Genomic DNA, 27,382 nt, shown 5'->3' on the forward strand with positions numbered 1-27,382 from the left:
TATTACAAATATAAGTACGATAAAATTCGTCAAAGAGCAAACTCTACATAAATTGTACTGTACAACATGAGGGTAGATGCAAAATATTGTGACAAGCGATGTGTGTGTCAAATGTAAAGGTTAGCAATTGTTTACCATAAATAGTGGTAGTGTTAGATTCAATACAACATTTTAACGAAATAACTCTTAGGAGTTCAAACCAGTGAAGAGAAACTTTTTGGGGTAGAATATACAAACTAAGGGTCCCTTAGGTTAGTTAGCATGCGTATACAGATGGGTGCAGTATTATACAAATGGATGTAGTTATTTTTATAAGTACTTACAGTAAACTTATTCTCTACAAACTGGAGTATAAAATTATAGAGTTGAAGTCACTCTGAAGAGTTATCCTAGAGCTCCAATGAGTGGCCCCTAGATGATGCTAAAACGAATGACGCATGTGATAATAGGATTCAGTTTCCATTCCGAAAGCTAGTAGCTGTTGTATTAGGCATTCATATCAATAATAATAGGTACCTATCTACACCTAGTACCCCACTCAGATGCTTAAGTGATTTATTTACTCAACTTTAGCCGAATGATCACTTACTAACTACACTGGTGGACTAAAAAATCGACTCAAGTTTATTTGGGAAAATAATGAAAAAATCTCAAAAATGACTCATAATGTAATTTGGAATTTTAATGAGGAAGGTATATTTACAGTCAGAAAAAAAAACAACATAAAATGCCTTCAATAAACGATTTTTAGTCAATTTACGTCATTATCGCCATTACTACTCAGTACCTAGCTACGATAATTCACTGCTATTCGTAATTTTTTCTCATTTAGCTTTCTGAACCTTGACCTGTACTTTTTTTTTTTTTTTTTTTTTTTTTGACGTGACTTATTGTAGATTTGCCGCAGATGGCATTAACTACTTGGCCGGACAAATGGGGAGCGCTGAAGGCTCTCACCCGGTACAACGTTTAAGACAACAGGCCTGAGGGTGCCCCGTTGGGCGCGAACCTCGGCTCAGGGCGTCGTCTGAGAGGAAAAATATTTGAAAGAATTAATCGACCCTAGTGGGTCGATAGCGATAAGCGCTGAATGAGGGAAATCGTCGACCACGCCGGCGGGGTCGGTATCGGGGTCCTGAAGTGTTTGGTGTCGCGAGCTGATTGGCTGCCTCTATGGCGACATACTTACATACTTATACGCTCATCAGAGCAGAATCAGGCAGAGGAAGAAAACGACTACTGAGCAAAACGACCGATTCTGAGCAAAACTTGAGTCAATTTTTTAGTTCACCAGTGTTGCCAAAACTGTAAACAAACATCATCCATCTCCTTAGCGTTATCACGTTTTCACGGGGTCCGCTTACCTAACCTGAAGATTTGACAGGTCCGGTTTTTACAGAAGCCTGACCTGACCTTCCAACCCGCAAAGGGAAAACCAGCCCAATGTAAATCAGGTGATCAAACACCTCTGAAATGCATTTCTCGGGAATGTGGGTTTCTTCACGATGTTTTCCTTCAGCGCTGAGCACGTGATAATTATTTATGAACTCGAAATGAATTCGAAAACAAATTCAAGTATCATTGGTTTTGGCCTATGCTGGGATTCGAACCCCAACTAGGCTACCACGGCTCTTAAAACTGTAAACAAACATATGGATAATATAACTATTTTTTTTTAAGTTTACTGTGACCATCAATCTATTGTGTATAATAATTAGTCCATCTCGTAAGATAGGGCTTGTTATTGCCAGAGCCATGTTGATGGTTGTGGAGTAGTGTGCATTAACTGCATTATGTCGTCTCAGACATTCATGCATGTAAAACATGATTGTCGTTATTTTCGGCAATCAATAAATTCTAATAACTTTTAACATTGCATGAATATTTTTCTTGCATTATATTGGCCGATAGCTGCATCCGTAATGAGTTAAACACCTTGCGATACGACACCATGCTTGTGATAGTTATGTGTTTTACCTATCAAACATATTTAGATAGCTTCAACAAGAGAAAATTGAATAAATATACATGAACTTATGCATTTATGGATTATTTTCACAACTATACTAGAATATAGTTTAAAAAGTTACAAACGTCTCGCAGTGCAGTGAAAACAACTACTATTAGTTGATCTCCAATCGGTCTAATTTACGAAAGGAAATATAATAATATGACTGTCATGATCATTATCCTTAGCGATAAACCGTTTTCATAGAATCCGCTTACCTAACCTGAAGATTTGACAGGTGCAGTTTTTTACAGAAGCGACTGCCTGTCTGACCTTCCAACCCGCGAAGGGAACACCATACTAATACAGAGTGTCACAAACCTCTAGAACTTAAATATACCTATAACATCGCAACTGGGCTTATAAGTACATTTTTTTATTGTTCTTTGTAACATTGGGATGATTTAGAATACTCGGTTAACTTTCATAAGCCACTGAAATTCTAAAACAGCTATCCGTTATAACAGAAGTGGTCAGGTTATTTAAAGATAAAGGAAATTAACCCTAACCTCAGTCATGGCATAGGTACTATAATACAAACATCTAGAAGCTGAACAATAGGTATGAAAACTATTCTAGACTGAACTTGTGCTATCCGTGATCCCGCCTCCGTCGGGGCGGTTGCAAGTTACGCGCCACGCCCATCGGCCGTCGCACGCCCTTCGTGATATACCCCGCATATAGCGTGTGAACACTGACTACATACAACAGCTTATAACCATGTGCCTTATGGGGTAAACAACTTGTTTCTGCCTCCCGCTATGAATGCTAAAACGACGAGTACATGTCGTAAATGTGAATTGTTTTGTGAACGCATGGGAGTACTGGAATTAAGTAAAACAATGGATTATTATGTGTGAGTCGCTTGATGGATTATTTTTATCTTTGCAACACATGTTTTGTATGTCCTTTGTTTTTTTTTGATTATGTTTCGCGCGTTAGAATGTGTGGAAAACCGTTTTTCAGTTGATAATGAAATGAAATTTGAATTCTGTTAAAAGAAAGTCGGCCATAATGTCATTTTAAAAGTTAAAACATATAAAAATACAATTACAATATTTATTTATCAAATAATTACAACTATAAGTTACCTTACTGGCACATACCCAAACAATAATAAAAGAAGAAATAATTCGATAATTAATTAATTTTGTTATGTTTGTAACATGTTACTTATTTGTTCTTTAAAACCCACCGATACAAATAAAGTCTGATTTTATTAGAAATTTACAAGTCACCTTCTATAATTTTCACCTTAGTGTCATATTTTATAAAATATATTTTTTGTATGTACTTACCTACTATAAATCTGCACTTACTTCCTCATCGTCATAATCATGACGTTCAGTCATTCATATAAAATCACAAATGAAATAAAAACATCTCCCAAAAGCTTTCCGAGATTATGGCTCGCATCATAAAACAATCACCTAATACCATATTTTCCAACATGAATCCTTCTCCTATATAAATACTAATAGCAAAGTTGTGAATGTAGATGCTTACTTACAAGACTGTGAACCCCTTTACCGATCCATCACTCAGAAATCTGAGGACAGGCTGTTAATGTATCTTCCCATGACGTCACATAATTGTATTACTCAGATGAAGGGATTACGCTTGTATTGCCATTTTTGGGAATAATCCTGTGAGGAATGCTTGTAAGTTTTGACTTTGTAAGTAGTCTCTTTAATGATGAAAATACATTTATTATTGATAAGCACGAAATTACATAAATAATTAACAAAAATAATGCTATTTACTGCACTCGTCTCTTTAATTGTAGAATCTTTTGCTGGATTAGGATTGTAAGTAACTGAGGAGAAGTAGGTAAAAAAGTAGGTAGATGTCCAAAATATACTATCTACAAATATATACGTGTTTCCTTCTTCATAAAGATTTATGATATGACTGGAAGAGGAAGGCCTAGGCGTACATACCACGATCAGATTCAGGATATTTTAAACAAAGGTCAGGTCAAGAGAACTCTAAAACAGCGAGCATGCATTCAGTCTTTAATGAGAGTAGAAGAAGTTAAAGTGGTATGTCAAGGTCGTAGTAAGTGTAATTCCGTGGTATCTGCCTACCCCAGTGGGAAATAAGCGTGATCTTAGGTATTTAAGTATTTATCCTTCTACATCATCACCTGACAGTTTTGTCTACCTTTGAGCATAAAGCTCTCTCCGTCATGCTATTTTGCTCATATACTTGTGCCAATTACTTACTGCTATTTTTGTTTTGTACCTAATCTGCTCCTTTGCTTGCTCATCTTTTTACATTATCCAGAACGGCTCCATCCAGGTCTTCTTCATCCCCACACTGAGACCGAACTCATTTTAAAAAGATATTGAAATAAAATATTCCCTTATTTTTAAAGTAAATATTTGCCTCCTCGGAAAATTGGGTCAAGAAGCTTGTTCACTTACTTACTTAAATTCTAAGATTTAGGTTAGAATTTTTTTTTAAATATATATATTTTTTTTAATTTTCCCTTACTTATCTATAAAGGTGACATTTAATTTCTCTATATTTCAACTGGGACATATCGTAGTTGCGTATTCCCTAACCTATGGTTTGCACCCTTGACGATCCATCACAAATCTCTGCGCCGCCGCCGGGCCTCACTGTGCGTTTACGACCAAAATTATGACGCATACTTTCCGCTTACACAACCTTACGACACTTTGTCACTTCGCCTCATATATGGCTCGTATAATTTATTTGCCTTCTGTAACATGTAACATGTGTAGATTCGCATTTGTGCTGGAGTAACGGGGAATTAGAAAAAAAAATCGTCATAATTTTTGCTTAGAAACTAGAGACTTTAGTCTTTAGACCTTTAGGTCTACCTGTGTTGCGATGCGCATTTTGAAAGAAGTTTACAAACTTTGCTGAAAAGTATCTACACCGTCGTCCGCCTCTTTCTTTAATTTATTGTCATTAACTTCGTCCACAATTGAAAGAACGTTTGATTCTCATTATGAGGTCGCAGGTTCAAAGCCCAGCACAGGACCGATTTTAGAATTTGTTTTCGAATTCATGTTTGGATTATAAATGATTATCAAGTGCTTACCGGCGAAGGAAAACATCGTAAGGAAACTCACATTCCCGAGAAATGTTATCTGACCTATATTGGGCTGGTTTTCCCTTTGCGGGTTGGAAGGTCAGACAGGCAGCCGCTTCTGGGAAAAACTGGACCTGTCAAATCTTCAGCTTAAAGTAAGCAGACCCCGTCAGAAACGGGATAATGCTTGGGAGATGAACTTCGGCCAAAATTACATACCTACATTCCAACGTTAACAAAAAAACCTAATAACAGAATTAGTTTTTAATATTCAAATATTTATACAACAATTGTCCATACAGCAGTCTATATGTAACAAGCATGTGTGTTGCCTACACGCCACATCTTCGGATTCAAATTGCAGTGTATTTTATAACCCAGACCTGATAGGTAATTATGTCTAATGGGTCTAGTTTTTATCATGTTAATGGCAAATGTTATGTATTCCCCACAGGTTGTACACCAGTTTTTATCTAGTTTGTACATCCCATAAACGTTTACTGTCCACAGTAACTGATGACTATTTCCTTTCAATATAATTAACAGCACTTACCCAAATACGCTGTGTACGTTTCTGATAAACGGTTAATTTCTTAAATCTATGTACTGTAGGTATAAAATACTAATGGTTAATGGCTACTATACTGAAATAATATTTGTACATATAGTGAAAGAAGAGTAGGATGATTAAATGGACTTTAGTCTCCGTGTAATGACAAGAAAACTAAACGCACAGCCGCAAACATTAGTTGAAAACATCTCATGACATAGGTGGAAGCAACTTCTTACTCAGAAACCAAAAGTCGTCGCTGTTTTTAACCTACTTGTAACCTAATCTAACCTGGCGGCTGGCTGAGGCTTAAGGGCCCTATCTTACTACGCCATCATGATAGCGCAACCACAGTTACCACATTCGCGTCACCGACAAAATGTATGCAGTTGACACCTGAGAGGTTAAAATGGCCACATCGAAGCAATTCATCTAAGAAAGCAATATTACTATTTGACATTTGATTGCATTGCGCACTTACTTTTATATGCGCAAGGCATCAGCCTTGTTGGTTGCACTGCACATGCACTCTCAGTTATTACTGATCATTATGATCCTAACAGGGTCCAACGTCAAGATTTTCCAATAATGCTAATCTGGGATCGAATAGGTGAAACGAATTTATCGGCTTAGGAATACTATGCTGCTTTTTAGCTCCAGCATATCATGCCATTATAATATACAACATAACAGTCATACAAAAATACTGTTGGTGATTCCCAATCCTAAACGTTAGGAAATTTCATGCCGAGGTTTTTCTAGCAGCTACTTTTCCTCAGCTATACAAGTTGAGAAACTACAATCTCAGGAGGATGAGACGTTCAACAAAATTTACGTTTCACAGTATAACTACGTTACCCACTGAATAAAGATATTTTTAAGTTTGATTTCAACCAAATTGATTGATTGTTTGGTTTTAATCACTTTGTGATCCCTAGTTTGGTTAGGACAATACGGGCTGATCACCTGATTGTCCAAAAGTAAAATGATCCGTGCTTCGGAAGGCACGTTAAGCCGTTGGTCCCGGTTATTACTTACTGATGTAAGTACGTAGTCGTTACATGAGTCGTGTCAGGGGCCTATGGGGGCTCAATAATAACCCTGACACCAGGGTTGATGGGGCTGGTAATCCACCTCACAACCCACACGATAGAAGAAGAAGAAGTTTGATTTTGAATTTATACTTATGGTAGAGCCAAAAATAGATGTTATTGTGCTGTCTTTGACGCTCATAGTATCAATGAAGGACTTTCTAGGCTACGTTCTCCAAAAATAATATAGATGGATTTGTCGAAATTTAACGAGATAATTATCTATTTTCTCATTACTCAGATACATAATTATGCAATGTAATAACAGAAGCATATATAAAAATATATACATTATATATTTGAAGAATTATGTCGCTACCTATATTGCTTCTCTTTATTTTGATCAGAATAATAATGGGTGGGAGATGTAATTGCGCCTGGTTGTAATAAAAAGGGTCATCATTTAGACCCAAAATCAAAAATAAGAGACGCGTATGTCAGTTATCCATGAAATTAGAAGGTTAAACGAAGGAAAATCTTTACAGCGCCATCTATATTGTTTTTGAGGAATGCAACCTGGAAAGTCCCTCATTAGATAGAGCAAGCAGCAAAAAGTGGAGAGGTGCAGGAAAGCTCTTTGCCCAACAATACGATAACATTTGAAAACAACTCTTTTTAACCAAACCAAAGCAGCTATTAACGGAAAACAACCATCTATCCACTATTAAAAAGCATTTTTTAAAAATAAAATCAAGCTATAAAGGTAGCTAATTTTAAAACCAATTGACATAAACCAATTCTCGGAAGCTTTTTTTAATTGTTAACAATGAAAATAAAACGGACTGAACAAACAACTATAGCTTGCTCAGTTCATGTTAGCAGCACATAATTCGTCTGTACAATGCCGCATTGCGTGCTCGGGTTAATGGCCAATGATGGCGACTCGACAACGTCGGCGCGGCGTAGCGATCATATCAACATTGTCAACTCTGAAACTAACATTGACGTGTATTCACTTTAGCTAACTGATTGTAATATTTAAATCATAGGAGGCAGGAAATCTTCAGGTTAGGTAAGCGGACCCTGTCTTCTTCATCTATCGTGTGGGTTGTGAGGTCCCATCAACCCTAGTGTCAGAGTTACTATTGAACCGCCAAAGGCACCTGACATGGCTCATGTAACGACTAATAACTTATCAGTAAGTAGTAACCGGGACCAACGGCTTAACGTGCCTTCCGAAGCACTCATCATCTTTCGGACCCTGTGAAAAATGACATAATTCTAGGGAAATGATGATGATGTGGCAAGAAATATTGTCTCTTTTGATTCAATTTTTATCCCCATTTATTATAGTATATCATCTCCCTAGCATTGTCCCGTTTTTCACAGGGTCCGCTTACCTAACCTGAACATTTGACAGGTCCGATTTTATACAGAAGCGTCTACCTGTCTGACCTTCCAACCCGCGTAGGGAAAACCAGCCCAATACAGGTAAGATCACATACCTCCGAAAATGCATATCTCGGGAACGTGGGTTTCCTCACGATGTTTTCCTTCACCGCAGAGCACGTAATAAATTATTATTGTATATACATGGGTGTATTATAATATACACCTCTGCCACGGGGATAGTAGCGTGGTGCTAAGATATGTTGGTATTTATTATTGTATCGAAAATCTCTGTTCACATAAGTATAATCAATAGTATGTTTTTGTTATATTCACATAATACAATCAATCTATACAACACCCAATGTTTCAAATTCACAAAATACCCTTTTTATTAATAACAGAAATGCATCAAATTGCCTTTGCAGTGTTTAGTAACAACACATTCTTCTGAAAGTAATAAGTTAACTCAAACTTCAAAAATCCAGTATGCTGATACCTTCTAAAGTAACATACTTAATCCTGTTCTGACAATTAATAGTCAGCACTCTTAACATCTTCTTCTCTCGTGTGGATTGTGAGGGGGATTATCAACCCCATCAACCACGCTCACTCACACTCACTCACTCGCCCTCCTAACATCACAACATAGACTGTAGCATATTCTGAATCTTCTTTTGTCGCGTGGGATGTGAGGTGGATTACCAACCCCATCAACTCTGGTGTCAGGGTTACTATTGAGCCGCCAAAAGCCCCTGACATGGCTCATGTAACGACTACTAACTTACATCAGTAAGTAGTAACCGGGACCAACGGTTTAGGCAATAACGTGGTTAATATTCTGAATTATTATCGACCACTGATTTCTTGAATGAAACTATACAACAGCATAGCATCACGCCACAACTCTCGAAGGGTAGGCAGAGGTGTATAGATACACGCACACGTCGCCAGTTGCGTTGTTATGTTTAATCAACTCGAGACACTAGGACTCCACAATAGATTTGACCTCAACATCTATCAACGTCTAATTCAGAATTTGTCAACCATTCAATGAGCAGCATTGGTAAAGTAGAATGGAACACATACTAACGTTTTGTTAGGTACCTCTTCAATTCCATACAAAATACGAACGCTGATTGATGGTAATTGTTATTTATTAAAATAGTAACTAATTTCTTCCTAGCAAACAAATTCTTATTTTCTCTTAGTTTGTTTTTTCTACGAGGTACAGAAAATAATATCTTAAAACAAGTTCCCATATAAATCAGTCTTAATTCACACAGTTTTAAAAATCAACATGAAATATTATTTATTAGTAACTGTAATCCCGTATAACAAGGTACAATTTATCCAAAGCCTTTCATCGCGTGAATTCACGTGCAAAGCAACCATAATACATACTGTACACACGAGTTTAGTACATATACGTGTGGTATAGGTTCGTAGATATGTATTTGAGTAGGCGGCATCCGGGCACGCCATTCGATTCCCAGTAGAGGAAATCGTTACGGGCAAATTGGACTCTAACCACTAGTTAGAAGTTGGTCCCGACACGCAGATGTTCGGTTATTTAGCCGTAACTACATGAGTTATAACCGAATTGAAGCCCGCAATTACTCCTTCGCGCGCCATTTTGTATGCGAGACTTGTTTCGCATATATATACACTTCGATGTGGTGTGAGCTAAAGAATATTTTTTTCTTAAAAATTAGAAAAGTCTAACTTAAATGTTAATCAATTTTCAGAGAAATGCTAAGTAATATTTGCAGGTGCAATATTTAGCATTTTTCAGAAAATTGATAAAGAATATTGTTATTTTTATAGGTGAGCTCAGATTTGAGGCAGCCGGCGTCTCGACTCCTTAAATAGTGCCATAAACAAATTCATAAGTAGGCTCTGTTCTCCGTTTTATGCGTTTTAAGGGGCTCTCCCCGAGGGCGCTCGGCAAAGTGAAACGCGGCGTAACCTGCACCCTGCACGAGGGGACCGCACTGCTTGACAAAATTTAAAATTGTTACGCTCCTCTCAAATGCAAATGCCATGAAAAAAGCTCCATTCCTAATTTCCTATCCAGATGTCGAGCACATAAGCATAAGCAACGAACATACGTTGCTTCAAAAAGGAAATTACATTTCATTGTCCGCACACGAAGAGAACAATTTTAATTCAAAACACAGAGCAACCCATACGCATTAAAATAGGTTTAACCGCCAGCCGTTCCATTTTGAAAAATAAAATAAAACAAAAAGGCGCGTTCCCGCCATTTCTCCCGGGCGCGCCGCAAATTCCAGTGGAAAAAATCGTATTTCGAACGCGGTTTGAATTTTAATTGACATTCAGTCGTCGCGGATTCCATTCAGCCAGGACGCGGCGAGCATTTTCGACTTTACATCGTATTTCGTAAGGCTGTATGTATTGGTCGCGTCGCCCTTTGCCGTCCACCAGTTGCGGACTATAAAACTGACGCCGCACGTCCGCAAACCTCGGTCCCTAAACAGGGTGCGAGCTACGTGCTAAACGTCTTGACTAACCACTTGTCAATCATGTTCATTTTTTTTTTGAATGTTCTTAGGTAAGTATATAAAAAGATCTGTAGGTATATGTTTTTGTCGTATATTTATCACCACAAAGTTTCCCATAAGAATAATATTATCTACTAACCTAGATCTAAACAATCCCAGATTTTAACGTTATCATTTTTCCTTAAAAACAAGTCAATCAAGGCTTTGCAAATTTTCATGCGCATTATTTATCACGGCACGGCCTTCTATCGGCACAATCTTATTACATTTTGCGTTTTCAGCCATTTAGCCTTTTATCGTGTCGTTATAATTTTTATCACTGTCCATTGTCCAACGTTAATAACTTTATTGTCGCCACCATCACGTGCTCGGCTTGGAAAATTACAATAAACAATTTGGAGTACTCATTTACCAAGTTCATCACGAGCCACAGACGATTATTTCGGACAAAGCCGCGGTAATGTCAAACGTCCGCGAATAATTACCAAATAACCGCACAGACTCTTCTCATTACCTACATTTAATTTGGCGGCTCTATATTTTGGACATAATGAACATGATTTTAGTCTGAACGCGCCCTTAATATTGAGTAAGTATGACCTTTGAAAGGACTCCATGGAACATTGGTATCAAAATTCTGTAGGTAGGCAATTCTAAACAGTCTACTTGTCAGATTCCTTAATGTGCCTTAACACCTGTACTCACTTTTACAGATACGATGAGGCTACAATCGGGCAGTGCAATACAAAATATCAAACTATTAAGGAAACATTAAAAACAAAGACTAAACGAAAATGTTAACGCATGCGGCGAAACGGAAAACGAACTCGACACGTGAATGATCACGAGTTTGACATTGAGTGCGCATACCGGCAGCGATGCAAGAGATATGCAACACCGCCGCACTGCCGCTCGACAGTAATCCACTCGTGCGCAAGATAAAATGCGAAGAGTTCCCCACGATCAGAGGGAAGCAGCCCGCGAGAGTTGGCATGGGGGTACGCGATGAGATGGAAGACGAGTTCGCGGTGAAGACGAGGAACACGCCGCCGATGGGGCCCGCGCCGGGGCAGGAGCACCCGCGCATGGAGCACGGGGGCAACGGCTTCTGGCTGGCGGCTGTGACCGCGGCCGGCGCGCCGCACCCGATGCTGGACACGTGCACCGAGACCGGCTTCATCAACAGCCAGCCGTCCATGGCGGAGTTCATGACGGCGTTGCCGCAGCTGGGCGCCGGCGATCTCAGCCCGCAGCACACGCCGCCCGGGTACGCGCCCGATCTGCCCTCGCCCGGCGGCGGCCTCAACGTGCCCGAGTACCCTTGGATGAAGGAGAAGAAAACCACCAGGAAGAGCAGTCAGCAAGGTCAGTCATCTCATTATATACCTCTAGGCCTTCACACAATCATCAAATTACCACAAAGGAGACCTCAAAAAATTCGACATCGCCAACCGCAGATATGAGAAAATATTTATCACTGCTCACCATCATTCGGTCGCCACGAAACAACTCCTCCATCATAAAACGACGACGTTTCGTTTCGTAAGTGCGCCTAACTGCCGCGTGAATAACTACTTCGGAATTATTATTGTGCCTTTCAACGGCAGCAACAAATGGCCATTCAACCATTGTGTTCTGGTTCACGGTCCCAGAGTTCTTTAATGAACATCAAATTACTCCGAAATATATTGAATTGTATGCCGCGACGACGTTTTGTGTTGGTAACTGTAGTTGGTGGGTCGGGTGGGAGTGGTATCCCCGTTCGTGGCATTATCCGAGGCACCGACCCAACATGCCGTGTAACGGAACGGAATATTCGACATGCACTATAAGCACAAATTATAAGTGAGAACATTTTAGAACATTGTATTTACATGCCGACAAGTCTGGTAAATGTATCGAATTGGTGTCACTGAACCTATGTCTCTTTCACATGGCAACAATTTTATTGTCTTAAATTAGTATTGTCTTTGTGTTCTTTATCTTTTAGATCTGAAATTAAAGTAGCAATCCCAATTTTTTCTCAGTATATTTTGATGGTTGTAAAAAATCAATATCTGCACTGTTCATTAAGCACAAAAAGTTTTTTATCGTTTTTATTTTTCGCGTTGGCAACAATGGCGCCGAGTCGAAATGACCCCAAATTTGTCGGCGAGACAAAACTGCTCAGAACAAAGCGGATGATCCATCATCATCCGCGGCTGGGAATGTGCCCTCACCTGGCCGCCATACATCATGCCGGCCAACAAATTGCGTCATATCTGTCTCATTTCTTCCTTGTTCCTTGGGAACCGTTTTGATTTAATTGGGGTGTTTGACATGTGCTCGTCTTTTGACTTTTTCACACAGATTTTGCTTGGCAATATCGACGTGTTTTAGTTTCAGTACAAAGGACTGTCACTTTTGACTTCCTTCGCCTTAACACCGGAATTTAAAAACTAAGTATATGAAAATCTTCAAATAACTGATGCCCAACAAATTTTACGACCTTAATATCCAAGAAACTTTCAAGATTAAGCGTGTGATAGACAATATTTTCATATTTGAAAGCGATTAACGCTTGTTGGCGTACAGAAGCGGCCCCCTGTGGCTCTCTGCGGGGGGTCGCGCCGACAACGCGTCTTACAACGCGCTAACACGATCCGCTTGCCCATCGCTACCTCACATCTACTTTGGTGCTACTGAAATATGAATTACGATTATAATTCTCATTGATCTAATTCGAAGCAAAATAATTAATATGTAGATCAATAATAATTGTTGAATTAAGACCGCCTTCAGCGATGTTTTCTGACTTTATATTGATAACTATTGAGTTTGTAACAGATTGGTTTAAGTAGGTATATGATATATTCCTGTTATCTTGTTTTGTCCCAAAGTTATTAATAATTCGAAACTTTAACTTTTTCAACAAGTATTCAAACTAATCAAACACTTTCGTTAGATTTAGTCGGGAGTAATTCGTTTCAAACCCTAAATATAGAGTAGGTAGGTAAACTTAATTAAAGAAAGATGATTTTTTAAAAAACTCAAAGCAAAATATTTATTAAACTTCACAATCAAGCTTCCATTTTTAAAAACCAAAAAAGAAATACCTAAAATCTATATCAATAAGGTTCTTAAAAACAATAAACTACAGATCAGAAACGAAACAGCATCCCCTAATCACGTGACGAGAGACTTGGTTGTTGAGGTATTATTCTGCAAACTTTATAGTGGGATGATAGTCGGTGAACCGGGGTAATCCGTCACTGTCACTGGTATCGAGCGATGCACGCCCGCTCCCGGCTGCGGGGCTATGCACGCTGGCAGTATTCTGGAGAAGGGAATTCGATAATATTATGATTCAAAAAGAGAACAAATTAGATCTTATCTTATCTTAAATTAGACTCAGATTCTAAATTATTTTAAAAATAAGATATCATTTAAAAATGGAATATCATATTGATTATAAAAAGTTGTTTTTCTTCGAAGTAATTTCTTTCAAAACAATATTTCAACCATTTTTTTCATACTGGCTGGAAATTTACCCTAATTTGAACGTTATATAATTATACATTTATCGGGATTGCGCCGAATCAACTTTGCGTAAGCGAAGGCAGTAGTTAAAATTCCAAATAGCGGAAAGAAAACCCAGTCTTCAAAACTAGTTTCTAGTTTAAATCTATACTTATAATAAATCTGTAGAGAGGTCAATTCTGTACATTAAATATTTTTTCAAAATAACTATCAGGGGGTGATAAGTGATCGATACTGATGCCAAAAATGCAATCAGTAAAATTTTTGTCTGTCTGTCTGTCTGTCTGTCTGTATGTTCCTTATAGAAACAAAAACTACTGGACGGATTTTAATGAAACTTGGTACAATTATTCTTCACACTCCTGGACAGGTTATAGTATACTTTTCATCACGCTACAATCAATAGGAGCAGAGTAGTGAAGGGAAATCCTTTTGTATGAAAAATCTAAACCACTCAAGTTAGACGTTTGAAATTTGGCATGCAGGTACCTTAGATACCGTAGAGGTGCACTAAGAAAGGAATTCCCGAAATTACCACGGGAACGGGAATTAGCGGGAAAATCCTTTTGTATGAAAAATCTAAACCACTCAAGTTAGACGTTTGAAATTTGGCATGCAGGTACCTTAAATACCGTAGAGGTGCACTAAGAAAGGAATTCCCGAAATTCCCACGGAAACGGGAATTAGCGGGAAAATCCTTTTGTATGAAAAATCTAAACCACTCAAGTTAGACGTTTGAAATTTGGCATGCAGATACCTTAGGTACCGTAGAGGTGCACTAAGAAAGGAATTCCCAAAATTCTCACGAGAACGGGAATTAGCGGGAAAATCCTTTTGTATGAAAAATCTAAACCACTCAAGTTAGACCATGCAGGTACCTTAGATACCGTAAAGGTGTACTAAGAAAGGAATTCCCGAAATTGATACAGGAACGGGAATTAGCGGGAAAATCCTTTTGTATGAAAAATCTAAACCACTCAAGTTAGACGTTTGAAATTTGGCATGCAGGTACTTTAGTAAACTTAAAGGTTAGTTGCAACAGGATATAACAAAATTCCCACGGGAACGGTAGTTAGCGGGAAAAAACATTTGTATGAAAAAATCAAATCTAAATAAAAGGAGAAACTGACTGACTCAGTGACTGACATATCAACGCATAGCTTGAACGGCTAAACGTAGGCATTTGAAATTTGGAAGGTACGTAGCTTAGGTACCGTAGAGGTGCACTAAGAAAGGAATTCCCAAAATTCTCACGGGAACGGAAATTAGCGGGAAAATCCTTTTATATGAAAAATCTAAACCACTCAAGTTAGACGTTTGAAATTTGGCATGCAGATACCTTAGGTACCGTAGAGGTGCACTAAGAAAGGAATTCCCGAAATTCCCACGAGAACGGGAATTAGCGGGAAAATCCTTTTGTATGAAAAATCTAAACCACTCAAGTTAGACATTTGAAATTTGTCATGCAGTTACCTTAGGTACCGTGGAGGTGCATTAAGAAAGGAATTCCCGAAATTCCCACGGGAATGGGAATTAACGGGAAAATCCTTTTGTATGAAAAATCTAAACCATTCAAGTTAGATGTTTGAAATTTGGCACGCAGGTACCTTAGATACCGTAGAGGTGCACTAAGAAAGGAATTCCCGAAATTCTCGCGGGAACGGGAATTAGCGGGAAAATCCTTTTGTATGAAAAATCTAAACCGCTTAAGTTAGACGCTTGAAATTTGGCATGCAGGTACCTTAGTTAACTTAAAGCTTAGTTGCAACAGGATATTGCAAAATTCCCACGGAAACGGGAGTTAGCGGGAAAAAAACATTTGTATGAAAAAAATCGAAACCGCGTAAGATAGATGTTTTCAATTCAATTAAATTATTTATTGCATTCCATGTAGTACAATGGGGTGTTACATAGGCATAGGAACTAAAACATGGACCCTGTAGGGCACAGCAACGTTGAAGGGAAGAGAGGAAGTGTGTATTAAAATTAAAACTCAATGAACAATCAATTAAAAAAAAAACAATTCAATCAATTGATTCAATCTAGCATGCATGCATACCTTAGTAAATATAAAGTTTATTTTTGGCTGTATTTTGAAAAATGGGAGTTATTGGGAAAAAAACTGTATGAAAAAATCTAAACTGCATAAGTTAGATGCTTGAAATTTGATATGCACTCCCACACACACAAAGATCTCTCTCTTATATAACACGCCACGCGGACGAAGTCGCGGGCAAAAGCTAGTATGTAATAAATGCCGTTAGTGCGATACACTATGTTGACCACAGAACAAAGAAGCTCGTAAGACTTCTCCACAAGATTGTAGACATTGGCCTGAATAACATTCACAATAACATCACATTTTGTAGAAAAAATATTTCAATAAATATATTTTTAAAATCCACGGCCGGAAAGTTATGTCGCCGTCGTCGCCGGAGCCAGAATAGGACGGCACAGACGCGACGCCTTTGTGCGCTCTCTAAACTTAGATATTGGATTCACCAAGTTTTGACTGATTCCCTTAAGTGACACCTCCACGTCTATTTTGAAATGTTTCCTTTAAAGATATCCGCATTCTAATTCCTATCGATGTTTCTCACACTCGGAGCTTCGTAAGGCAACTTATACATTCATGTTTATGTTGTAATTTTTACTATTATATAATCTATATAAGAACTTAAAAACTATATTCAGTGTAAATAATTTCATATCTTGTTTTATTACTTAGATAGAAGGCTAAAATGTAAATAATTCGCAAAAATCTCCTTTACGAAATTCGTTTACAGTTCCCAAAGAATATAACTGTACAAAAAATATAATCGAAACGCGTTTTCCTTGTAAGACATGTTAACGTTTACTACGAATATCGGGCACACAATAAAAGGCAATTTCTTACATCTATCCGAAGGTATACGAGTAGGTATAGGGACATGAAACAAATTGTTCGGGAACACGCCTCCAGGCCTATCTGAGGCATCGAAATTAAAACGAACGCCGCTCGATCGATCATTCGAATCGTCTTTAATACAATGCCGTATTATTTCTGCACTGTCTCAATAATTCAGTCGCCATCCCTGACTGACGGATACACTCTCAATTTAAAAAGTTTTATTCCTTTTTACAAATCATTATTATCGCGGTTGATGTGAATTTGTTTTGTTTTTGCTTTCTACTCGTATAATTTCGTATTTTGCTCATTGCATGATGATTAATATAAAACTATTTTTCCAAATCATGGAATAAATTAAACTAAAAAGTAAAAGGTGAAAAGTAGAGTGCTTCCAAACCTTAATGTAGCTATTTTCTTACTTACTTATTCCTTTTTCTTTTTTGTGATTTTTTACAACTTATAATAGTAGTGTATTATAGTTGTAATCTGGCTTAAAAGGTTACAAAAAAATAGCGAAAAACTATGTATATAATCGCGTATCTTTCAACACGTGTTGCTCAGTAACTAACCACTGAAATATTCACAGTAACCCATCAAAGTAATGATGATGGCGTGGGAACTTATCATTCTGTTTCTTTATCTTCTATTGTCGTAACTCCGCATGTACTATACCGCCAATTGTATTAGCGAAAGGATGCTAAACTATTAATTTTTACTTCAACCAATTTGAGACCATAAAAATACTATTAATCCTTGGTGCATAAAAAAATATTCGGCGCACCAAAAGCAATGTAATTAGCTATTCCCATAAAAAAATATGCCGGCCAAATACCTAAGTGTTACAAAGAAATCAAATACGTTGGTTATTGGATGTAATCGTCGATGTTAATCGACTTCTATTATTAGATTCGACACCTTGGCGTGCAAATATTAATTAAAATTGCACTCTAATTACACGTTAAACGAGCAATAAAACTATTACAATTGACTTTTCTCGTAAGTCAACCGACTTAAATAAGTGTCGATCAAATAAGCAAAAAATAGTGATGGCTTGAAGCACTTACACTTGACAATAGATATTGAGAGTGTAGGACACAGAAAGATCGGCAAAGAACCACGTATTATTTTTGCACAATGCAAATTTACAATAGCGCCTATGTTTACACTTTCGTTTTCCCGCAAAAGTAAGTCATAAATTCTCAAAATTTGCTATGGTTGAAAAAAATATGCGAATCAACCAGGTAGTCGACATTGTCTATGAACAAGTGGAACTGGCCACAGATAACCATAAATCTTCGAGCCGGTGCTCTTTGATTTATGTGAAAAATGAGCGTAAATTTGAGGTTAGGAGAGATATCCAAAGGGCGGGCCCTCGGTCACCGATCTCGGGCCTCTCACCTATTATGTAACGTAATTTTTAATAGCTTTAAAACATTAGGTTCTTTTGTGGTGACTCGAACATCCGGGATGCTTCATTCCTTAAAAAAATACGAAATAAATACTCGTCTTAAAAGACAACAACATTTTGTCGAATTACGTGTATAAAATAATGAATAAATAAATAATGAATAAAGTTGGTATCGCTTATTTTGGCTGCATAAATATAATTTCTTGGCCATATACGACGTGAAAATGATTTACTGGTTTTCAATTTATGATTAATAAACTCTACAATCAATAAAAATAACTGGTTATGCTTACGAGGAACGATACAGTGTACATATTCAGCGAAAATCGTATTCATTCCCTGCCGAAATATCGATTGAGTATGACACAGCGCATTATAGTGACGTTGGGTGTTCCTACTTTGTTTCTGAAACAAATCAAAACAGCGTTATCTAGTAAATTAACATTTGTATTTCTTTTTAATGAAATTATTTCAACAAAAGACAAAATTCATTGAACCAGTTTCATATCAACACAACGGTTGCGCTACCTCATTTCGAGCACATCAATCAAACTAAACGGTAAACGGTACAAACACTAATATCTTCACAGAGAAACATTAAACAGCACAGTGGCAGTAAACAATAATTCATAAGCGAAAAATGACCGCATTCATTGGCTGTCAATACATCGCCCGGGAGTGATACACCGCAACACTTTCACCTCGGGCGCTACTACATCATTCCCCGGACATAAATCAGTGCGCGACAACTGGCCTTTTGTGTCCGATGCCGGTTGAGGGTTAACTGCGTTCACTAAGGTATTTTCGTACTAAATAAATCGAAGCTTTGATTGAGTTTATCGGTTATGATTTTAGTGACAGCTAAATGTTCTTTGTAGCATGGAATGAGATAAGTTTTTATATGCAGACCAGCGGATATCGTGCTCATGTCGATAACACGTCTCACATTAAGGTGTTGGTTTATAGTAAAAGTACTTCTTAATGTTATGGGCGATAGGCTGATCCCTTATCACCATAAGGTTCATCATATCCATCTTTGGACTTCGTATCAACAGTGGCTGCAAGTTGTCTTTGATTACTTGTGGCTCTGCCCACCCCATTAGGGATTACGGGCGTGAGTTTATGTTTATGTATGTACTTCTTAAAAAGTCGAAAAGGTAAAAAAGCTCCCATATACAGCTTTATTGTAAGTCGCTAATGATCAATATTCGGGATTGTGACCGACTTAATTCTTACTCACCTTAAGACCATTCAATCGTAGAGCGGACCGTGACTTGTGGTTCGCGTCCATTGTGTACGAACGGGAGCTGAGCAGACAAACAAACAAAGCGTAATCCGTCTAAGCCGACATAAAGAACGCCAATCAATAAATCACTTTCACTAAGGGCACCGCCGGGCGCCGGCTTTGTCGTCATCAGTCGGCCGCGGTCGGCGGCGGTCGGCTACGTCGGCGCCGATTTTTACAGCAATTAGACGCACTTACCTGCCGCAGTGTGCGTAATCCTATTACTAAGAGGATAGAGGGTAGCCGTGTGGGCGGCCGAACAAGTAGCAATGACCAACATTGTCGATCCGTTTTTTCATCGCCCTCTGAATGGACGTAACCGATGACACAGCTGTTCTCCGACCAGTCCTCGAGGATTAGACAACAAATACGGATGTGTGAATCAGTAAAAAATATATTAAACTAATTGAATTCGGCGAGTCGATAATAAAGTAGCCACCCTTCAGAGACAAAACGAGCAATAAATAAAGCCGAATGATATGAAGGGTGAAGACAAAACCATACAAACAATTTCAACAAATCAATTTGCTCATTTAACGCTAGATTGTTTAGCATTTCTCACCCCTGCTCTCGAGTGAGCTGTTTGGTTGCTGTAAACTGATTTATCATATCAGCCGAGTTGCAAACAAGCATCATCTTACACGCATAAACCGCGTCACGTCACCGGCAAAACATTTCCGACAATATGCACTGAAACTTGGGGCACATATTTGACTAACTTTCTCTGGACCGTGGTTGAGATATGAACAACTTTACAACCCTTGTTTATGCGTAACAATTTGGTCGTTCTACCTTTGTGTTAAGGTTGATTATAAAGGGGTTGGTGGTGGCATTTAGGTCGTTTATGTTGTGAGCAGAGGTACAGTAACTTGAGACGAGGGTGGCAACGTATCGTGTTGTCCGGTTTCCGGACATGAGATCGCCCGCCAGCCGGTAATTAACTAAGTTTCTCTGTTCTACATAAGTGCTTATTGATAAAGCTTAGCTTAAAGCACACGAGAGCCACGAGCGTGAGGAATCACTAGCAAACAGCAATTGTATTTGCAGAGAAGGTAGATAACCTAATATTAAAAAAAAACGTAGTTCAGTTAGATCATATTTTTGTTTTTCTGTTTAAAATGTTTGCTGCAACGCTTTATTGCATTGCATAGAAACTTCTGTGGTTTAAATAACTTTTTTTATTTCAATATATAACAAAAGCACTTCCTCATCTGTGGCAACATGTTTAGCCACTAGACCATGAAGGCCAGACGTTGTGTTGTAACATTCACATCACTCACATCCCCAACAAAGCCTCTACCGCATATTAAGCTCGAGCGTATAAATCAACATCTCGAGCTAAGCCGCGAAATCCGTTTAATCATCTCGCACGTTATTAATAACTCCTTTGAAATTAAACAATAAATTTGGCGGGGCTAATCGTGCGACGCGGCCGCAAGCCGCTCGCTGAGTCAACATTTATAGAGACAAATTGTTGCACCACTAACACGGCCGCTACGATGTATTAATCTTGAGCCGTAGCTCGCAGCTACGCCGTAGCAGCCTCGCCCCTCTCGACCCCTCGCGACACTTCACAAATGTTTACACGCTACCCATATTTCTTCAGTAGATAAACATTCTTTGCTAAAATTGCTTATAAAACACTTCTTCTGTAAACATGTGATAAACAAAGTATACGATCACAAAGAGCCTTATTTATGCTAATGTGTACGCTGACTTGGATACACACGAATGTCATTTGTTTGATGCATGTCGTTATTTTAATGGTGTTCGTGTTTAATTCTTTATAGTATCAATTTTATAAACAAACGTACGAGTGAGTAACGATGGCGGTTAATATTATGGTATTGTTCTTGAATGCAACTGCCGTTATCACGTCGTTTTGTATATGGATCTCAATTACGTTCAGTTATATGAAGTCATTTTCTTCCAAATTAAAAAAGCAAATAGCGTTTATTTAAACATAATATGTAAACTGATAAGAGTAAAGAGCTATTTTATAAATAAATAAACAAATTAAATCGAATATCACTGAGCATACAGACTATCCAAAGTCGAAACCAAACAGACAAAAATGCCGATACGCAATAAGATATGGAGGCCGCGACAAACCGTCCAGACAAACGATTGTTGACCTTATCACATTGGAGTGATAGCGCCCCCTGCATGATATATGGTCGCTACTATTAGTGCATATGTCATTAGTATCCGTCAACGTTTAGGGCCCCTGCATACGCCACCCGAAGCCGAGACTCTGCCGAAAGATGTCTCGACTGAAGGTATATTTATAAGTATAAGAAAAAGTGCTTCTATGCTGTTCTGGGAGCATATAAAAAACATAGAACACGTTCAGCTGCTTCTCTTCCCGGGCATGTCGTAAAAACCGACAGAGGGATTGTGTCCTCTAACATGATGGACTAATGTTATGGGCGATAGGCTGATCCCTTATCACCATAAGGTTCATCATATCCATCTTTGGACTTCGTATCAACAGTGGCTGCAAGTTGTCTTTGATTACTTGTGGCTCTGCCCACCCCATTAGGGATTACGGGCGTGAGTTTATGTATGTATGTATGTATAAGAAAAAGTCCCGGATATATAAATATGTATGTATGAGTTGTGTTTAACAACATAACATAAACAGCCTATATACGTCCCACAGCTGGGCACAGGCCTTTCCTAAATCAACCGGGGTATCCATACCCCAGGAGTATGCTCCAGCAAACTCCACCACGCTGCTCCAATGCGGGTTAATGGACGTGTTTTTACGGCTAATACCCGGGACCAACGGCTTAACGTGCCCTCCGAAGCACGGAATCATCTTACTTTTTCGGACAATCAGGTGATTCACGCCTGAAAAGTCCTTACCAAACAAAACATAGTCTCACAAAGTGGTTTCGACAATGTTCCCATCGGGAATCGAACCCAGACCTCCAGATCGTGAGCCTAACGCTCTAACCACCAACCAACCAACGTGTTATGTTATGACCTCATAATACGCCCGGCTAAAAGCTCTGCTGTCTTTAAGTAGGAATAAATCTACTGAGGGATTTTCGACAGTGAAATCCCACCTAAAGAAAATGATTAAACGTATTAGTAAAACTACGGAGTAGCTACTAACCCTTATATTAGGTAACCAGATTTTACCGAAATTTTGAGGTTTATAAGGTTATTATCACAATTAAAACTCATAATACATAAACAATAAACATACCATATCCTTTATTTTAACGCGATAAAAACCCGGCATTATGAGTTTTATTCTATCTCATAGTTACGTTATGATACAGTTTTGCAGAGAATCCACAAAACTGGCAGCACCGGTGACAAATAATGCCGTTCCCAAAATAACCATTAACAAGGGTAATAATGTGACGGCTGTCCGCAGGCAGGGTGTTAATTTGCTAAGACCCCGCTAATGGTGCACCATCCCTTTAAAGAAGAGAACGTGTTTAAGGTTAGGAGAGGTACAACATAGGGACCTACAGTACGTATGTGCAGTCATGAGCAATATAATGTACCCGCTTTAGGACTCTGTCGCACAAACATATTTGACATTTAGTGAGACTTACAGTTCAATTTGTCAAAAAAGTTAATGTGACATGGTACCAAAGTATATACATAATATTAATGCTCGTGACCGTACAGGCCAAGTGGTACAACCGTATGGTTCAATGAAATCTATGGGACTGTGTTCACTTTCCTTCCCAGTTGGTAGGATTAATCGAGCCTTTACAAACCTACACAGACAAATAAAATATAAATAGTTTAACCGACCTCCATAAATAGTAAAATTAGCAACATTGGACCCATTTTTTTTCCCAAAATACCCTCAAAGAAGTGTAAATTTGGCGAGGTAGCGCTAATGAAGGGACCCCGATAGCCTGCAAGAACGGAGGAAATTGCCCTCTCCTCCTCACTCCAACTTGTTACCAACTGATAACATCTTTTTGGACATGTCTCAAACTCGTTATTGTATTGGATAATAATGATTAGATTATGATGAAATGTAAAACTTTTAAAATATAATAAAAAAGTAAAGTTAGTTTGGAGCACCGTTCTCAACTTTTCTAAAGATTACAGAATTCGGTCGACCGTCAAGCCAAATCTGAAATTCTAATTCAATTCTTGATTACGACCAGAATGTTTTTTACTTAAGTATTTTAATTAGTTCCAAGAAATGTAAACATCAATAGCTTCTTCGCAAAGGTGTTCAGCACTTCACATACTTTAACTAAAAAAATAATAATGTTGAATTATATTATATTCTTTAACTTGAATACACGTTTCGAGACAGATTTTAAGTGATTGAACTGTAGTCTCAGTCAATGAAGATAATACTTATATGAGAACTCCCCGCCACTATTTTGTTTAGGTAACTCAAACTAAGTAGTGAAACCTTATATTAATTATTAAGTTAGATGTGAACAAGTCTCCTCATCGCTTCCAATAAAAAATAAAGTCACCTATAAAACTGCTTGTTTAATTAAGCGACATGCACGCTATTCAAATAAAACTGCGTGCACCCCAGATCATAATACCGTTAGTAGCTCGATCGATCGCAGGGGAGTCACTCTCCTTTGGAACTAATTTGATTTTAGCATATTAAAGGGGGGATCTAGATATAAGGAGCGCGTCTTGCGGCCCGCCCTGCCGGCATAATAACGCAAATGATGTAAGGTGTGCCCTTAATATCCATCACATGCGTCCCCGTATTTGCTTATCTATGAAAACACGGAAGTGTAAAAATCGTCGTGAAAAGCTGAGGGGTTTCAAATGCTACATTAAACATACCAGACACTTAAGATTATTAGTTTTTTTTAAGGAAGTTTCGGTTGATTTGAGATACGGTGTCGGTGTATCGTTTTTTTTTTATCGGAAATAGATTCGCATTTTGCCATTATTTCACCTACTTATATGCGCTCTGGATGGATTGTGTAAAAAAGGATATGTGTGTGAAAAGGTGTGAGTACCGAGATGATGACTGACAGAAATGAATGGGAGAGGAATACTTGTTGTGCTGACTACACTTAGAGTGGAATAAGGACAGGAGGATGATAATAATGCACTCTATGCGAATAGAGAGAAAATCAACAAAGTATGAAAGAGTGTTTTATAATTATTATTATTCGATATGGCCTCAAAAAAGTAGTTTACCTAACCCCTCTAGATAAACATCTAAAGAAAATAATTACACCACGAATTCGAAATAATTGCCTTTTAAAGTTTGTGGCATGTCTACTCGTGAACATAAATAAATATACGCAAACACAAGCTTATGTACCCCTCGGAGCGTATCGGAAATTTTTATCAGATCCGGTTACGCAACAAAGCCCGATTACTTCGGTGGCAACAAACTCATTTAACTTTACGAATCTCCCTGCTCAAAAATTCTCTCTAAATATTTCCCTACTTCGATTTTATTGTCCTCTCTGTCCTTTACGATACATTTATTTATCGAAATCCTTGGATTAAGAAGTGTAAACCTTTATCGGAGAGAGACTCAAGACTCCGAATCTCCGATATCCGCTAGTCCGTTGTACTTTTGTGGTGAAAAGCAGTTTGTAAAGGAAGGTGGGAGTACGGGCAGGGTATACAGCACAATCAAACGGTAGGAAGCGAGGCGCGGAAATAAATGTAGGCGTGAGGGTAGATAAGTCGCGTGCAAATGTGCCGTGTGCGGGGCTGGGAGAACTTGCGGGATGATGGTAGGCGTTCTGATTTTAAAATTAAATGTGCGGAATATTTAAGTTACGTAATAAAAAAAAATAACTATACAAAATAACAATATATAGCTTTCCCACATCAAGGATAAAATTGTAAGCTAAAAAATAGTTACATACTTAATAGGTATTTACTTACATACTAATATTCAAAAACCTTACTGAGAAATTAAGAAAATCATTTTGTTATTAGGTACAAATTCACATTTTGTACAATACAATTTAAGAGCCACGCTCTTGTCGGTGTAACATTCTCCATACTACTTTTTAGGGAAAATTGAGCAGTGGTATCCCTCTTGCCTTCCGCTCTGCAGTACTCTGCCTGACACGAGTGGGATGGCGTCCGGAGTAGTCTGCTGCCCTCTGTTAGGTACAAATTGTACATTGTATGTGTTCTTGTTTCATTTAACGTATTACACAGGTAATACAATCCCCAAACTAAACCTTAATACTTCGTCCTCAAACAGAATTTTACTTCCAAGCCACCGGCCTCTTGTACCTTGTACCTCTCAATCGGATGCCAGCTACATAAATAAGGCTGCTCGAGCCTTATCTCTGTTTGACGCACTTCTTACCTTTCAGCTCTTTGAATAACTTACTGAAAAGACACTAAAATCTCCGGAATAACTTTTATTTCAAGTCTGTCGCAGTATTTCAACAGTTTGGAAGGTTTTTTATTCTCGAAAAACAGATAGACACACACAAGTCAATCTGTTATCACTCATTATACAGACTGTTAGTAACCTAACGAAAACTTTGAGGGATGATTCAGACCATGACTTTGAGTTGATATCAAGTGGAATTTTCCGTTGCAAAAGTATGGAACTGAAAATAATTAAAAAGACACCAAATTTTTTAATAATTTTCCGTCAGGAAATTCCACTTGATATGTCCTCAGAATCATGGTCTGATTCACTGCACTGTATATTATGAAGGTAATATAATTGTAATCAACTTCTGCACATAGCCCTCTTATTGAACCAGGATTGCTGACATAATCGTAAACTTAATCACTTACATCTGAACCTACGTAATGTTAGAATATTGTACCTACTAAAATAAAATGTCGAAAACAAAGAGGAGTGACCTTTCTGCCAACAAACTGCTGTGCAGTTTGGCGGACGGTGCCGATGTTTTAACATTTACGATTTTTTTTTAAAGTTTTGGATTAATTAAGTTTAATAGAATAATAAGCATGTGACTTCAAATAATGCAATAAAACACTTTTACTTTAAAGAAACCGCAAAACATTCAGTCTTGGTAAAAATCAGGTAAATACACTTATCTAGTTAATTCAGTTAAAACGTTGGTTTCCTCCAGTGGGTTGTTTATTGAACCGCGAAGCATTTGTAATCGTTTAATACCCTCAATTCTTTATCAACGGTGGGGGAGCATCCCAGCCCTCGAACGCTGCCGATGTAACGCGGCGACAGCTCACGATTATCTTCTCACCGACATTATGCACACACTTTTCATTACTCTATTTATTATCATAAACTTTTATTCACAAGTCAATAAATTGACACCCCAATTCCTCCGATTTATCAAGTCAACTTTACGCGTTTCATAAAATGAAATGGAACGCAAACGATACAAACTAAGGCAAGCTCAATAATGACGTCATTTGCTTATCAGCTGACCATTACCGAAAATCGAACGCTACATTACGCACCGTCCGAATTCCGAACTGCCCCAACCGATATAAAAACACCTTATCGACCATTGAAAACTGCTTTCGATTGCAATATTTATTTACTTTAAAGAAGACATAAATTCTTCCCATTTAAGAAAAATAAAAACATTTCGGCTCTTATCGTGTTCGATTTTTAAATAACGGTGCGCCATTGGTAGCCGTGGAGGACAAGGTTTTTGTCCTCGGTTCCCCTTTTTTCCTGGGGAGGAATTTCTTTTCGGCAATTTAGAGGCGAGCAGATAATAAAAGGGCTCTAACTGCTCCGATCGCACCCTAATGAAAAGTTGAAAACTCCTC

At 38.2% G+C, this 27,382-nt stretch overlaps 2 protein-coding genes across 2 annotated transcripts in view; one reads left to right on the forward strand and one right to left on the reverse strand.

The window, feature by feature from the left end:
• The window catches only part of LOC126370124 (protein zerknuellt 2-like), a 205,261-nt gene that overhangs the window by 77,575 nt on the left and 100,304 nt on the right, over positions 1-27,382 (reverse strand). The gene's annotated exons all lie outside the window — the stretch shown is intronic.
• Positions 11,434-27,382, forward strand: part of LOC126370051 (homeotic protein proboscipedia) — a 56,739-nt gene continuing 40,790 nt past the window's right edge. Inside the window, exon 1 of the mRNA XM_050014696.1 lies at positions 11,434-11,932. Within this exon, the coding sequence (XP_049870653.1) occupies positions 11,446-11,932 (487 nt within the window). The 5' untranslated portion in view covers positions 11,434-11,445. The remainder of the gene's footprint in view (positions 11,933-27,382) is intronic.

This window comes from Pectinophora gossypiella, chromosome 10 (genome assembly GCF_024362695.1).
Source record: "Pectinophora gossypiella chromosome 10, ilPecGoss1.1, whole genome shotgun sequence".
Classification (NCBI taxonomy): Eukaryota; Metazoa; Arthropoda; class Insecta; order Lepidoptera; family Gelechiidae; genus Pectinophora; species Pectinophora gossypiella.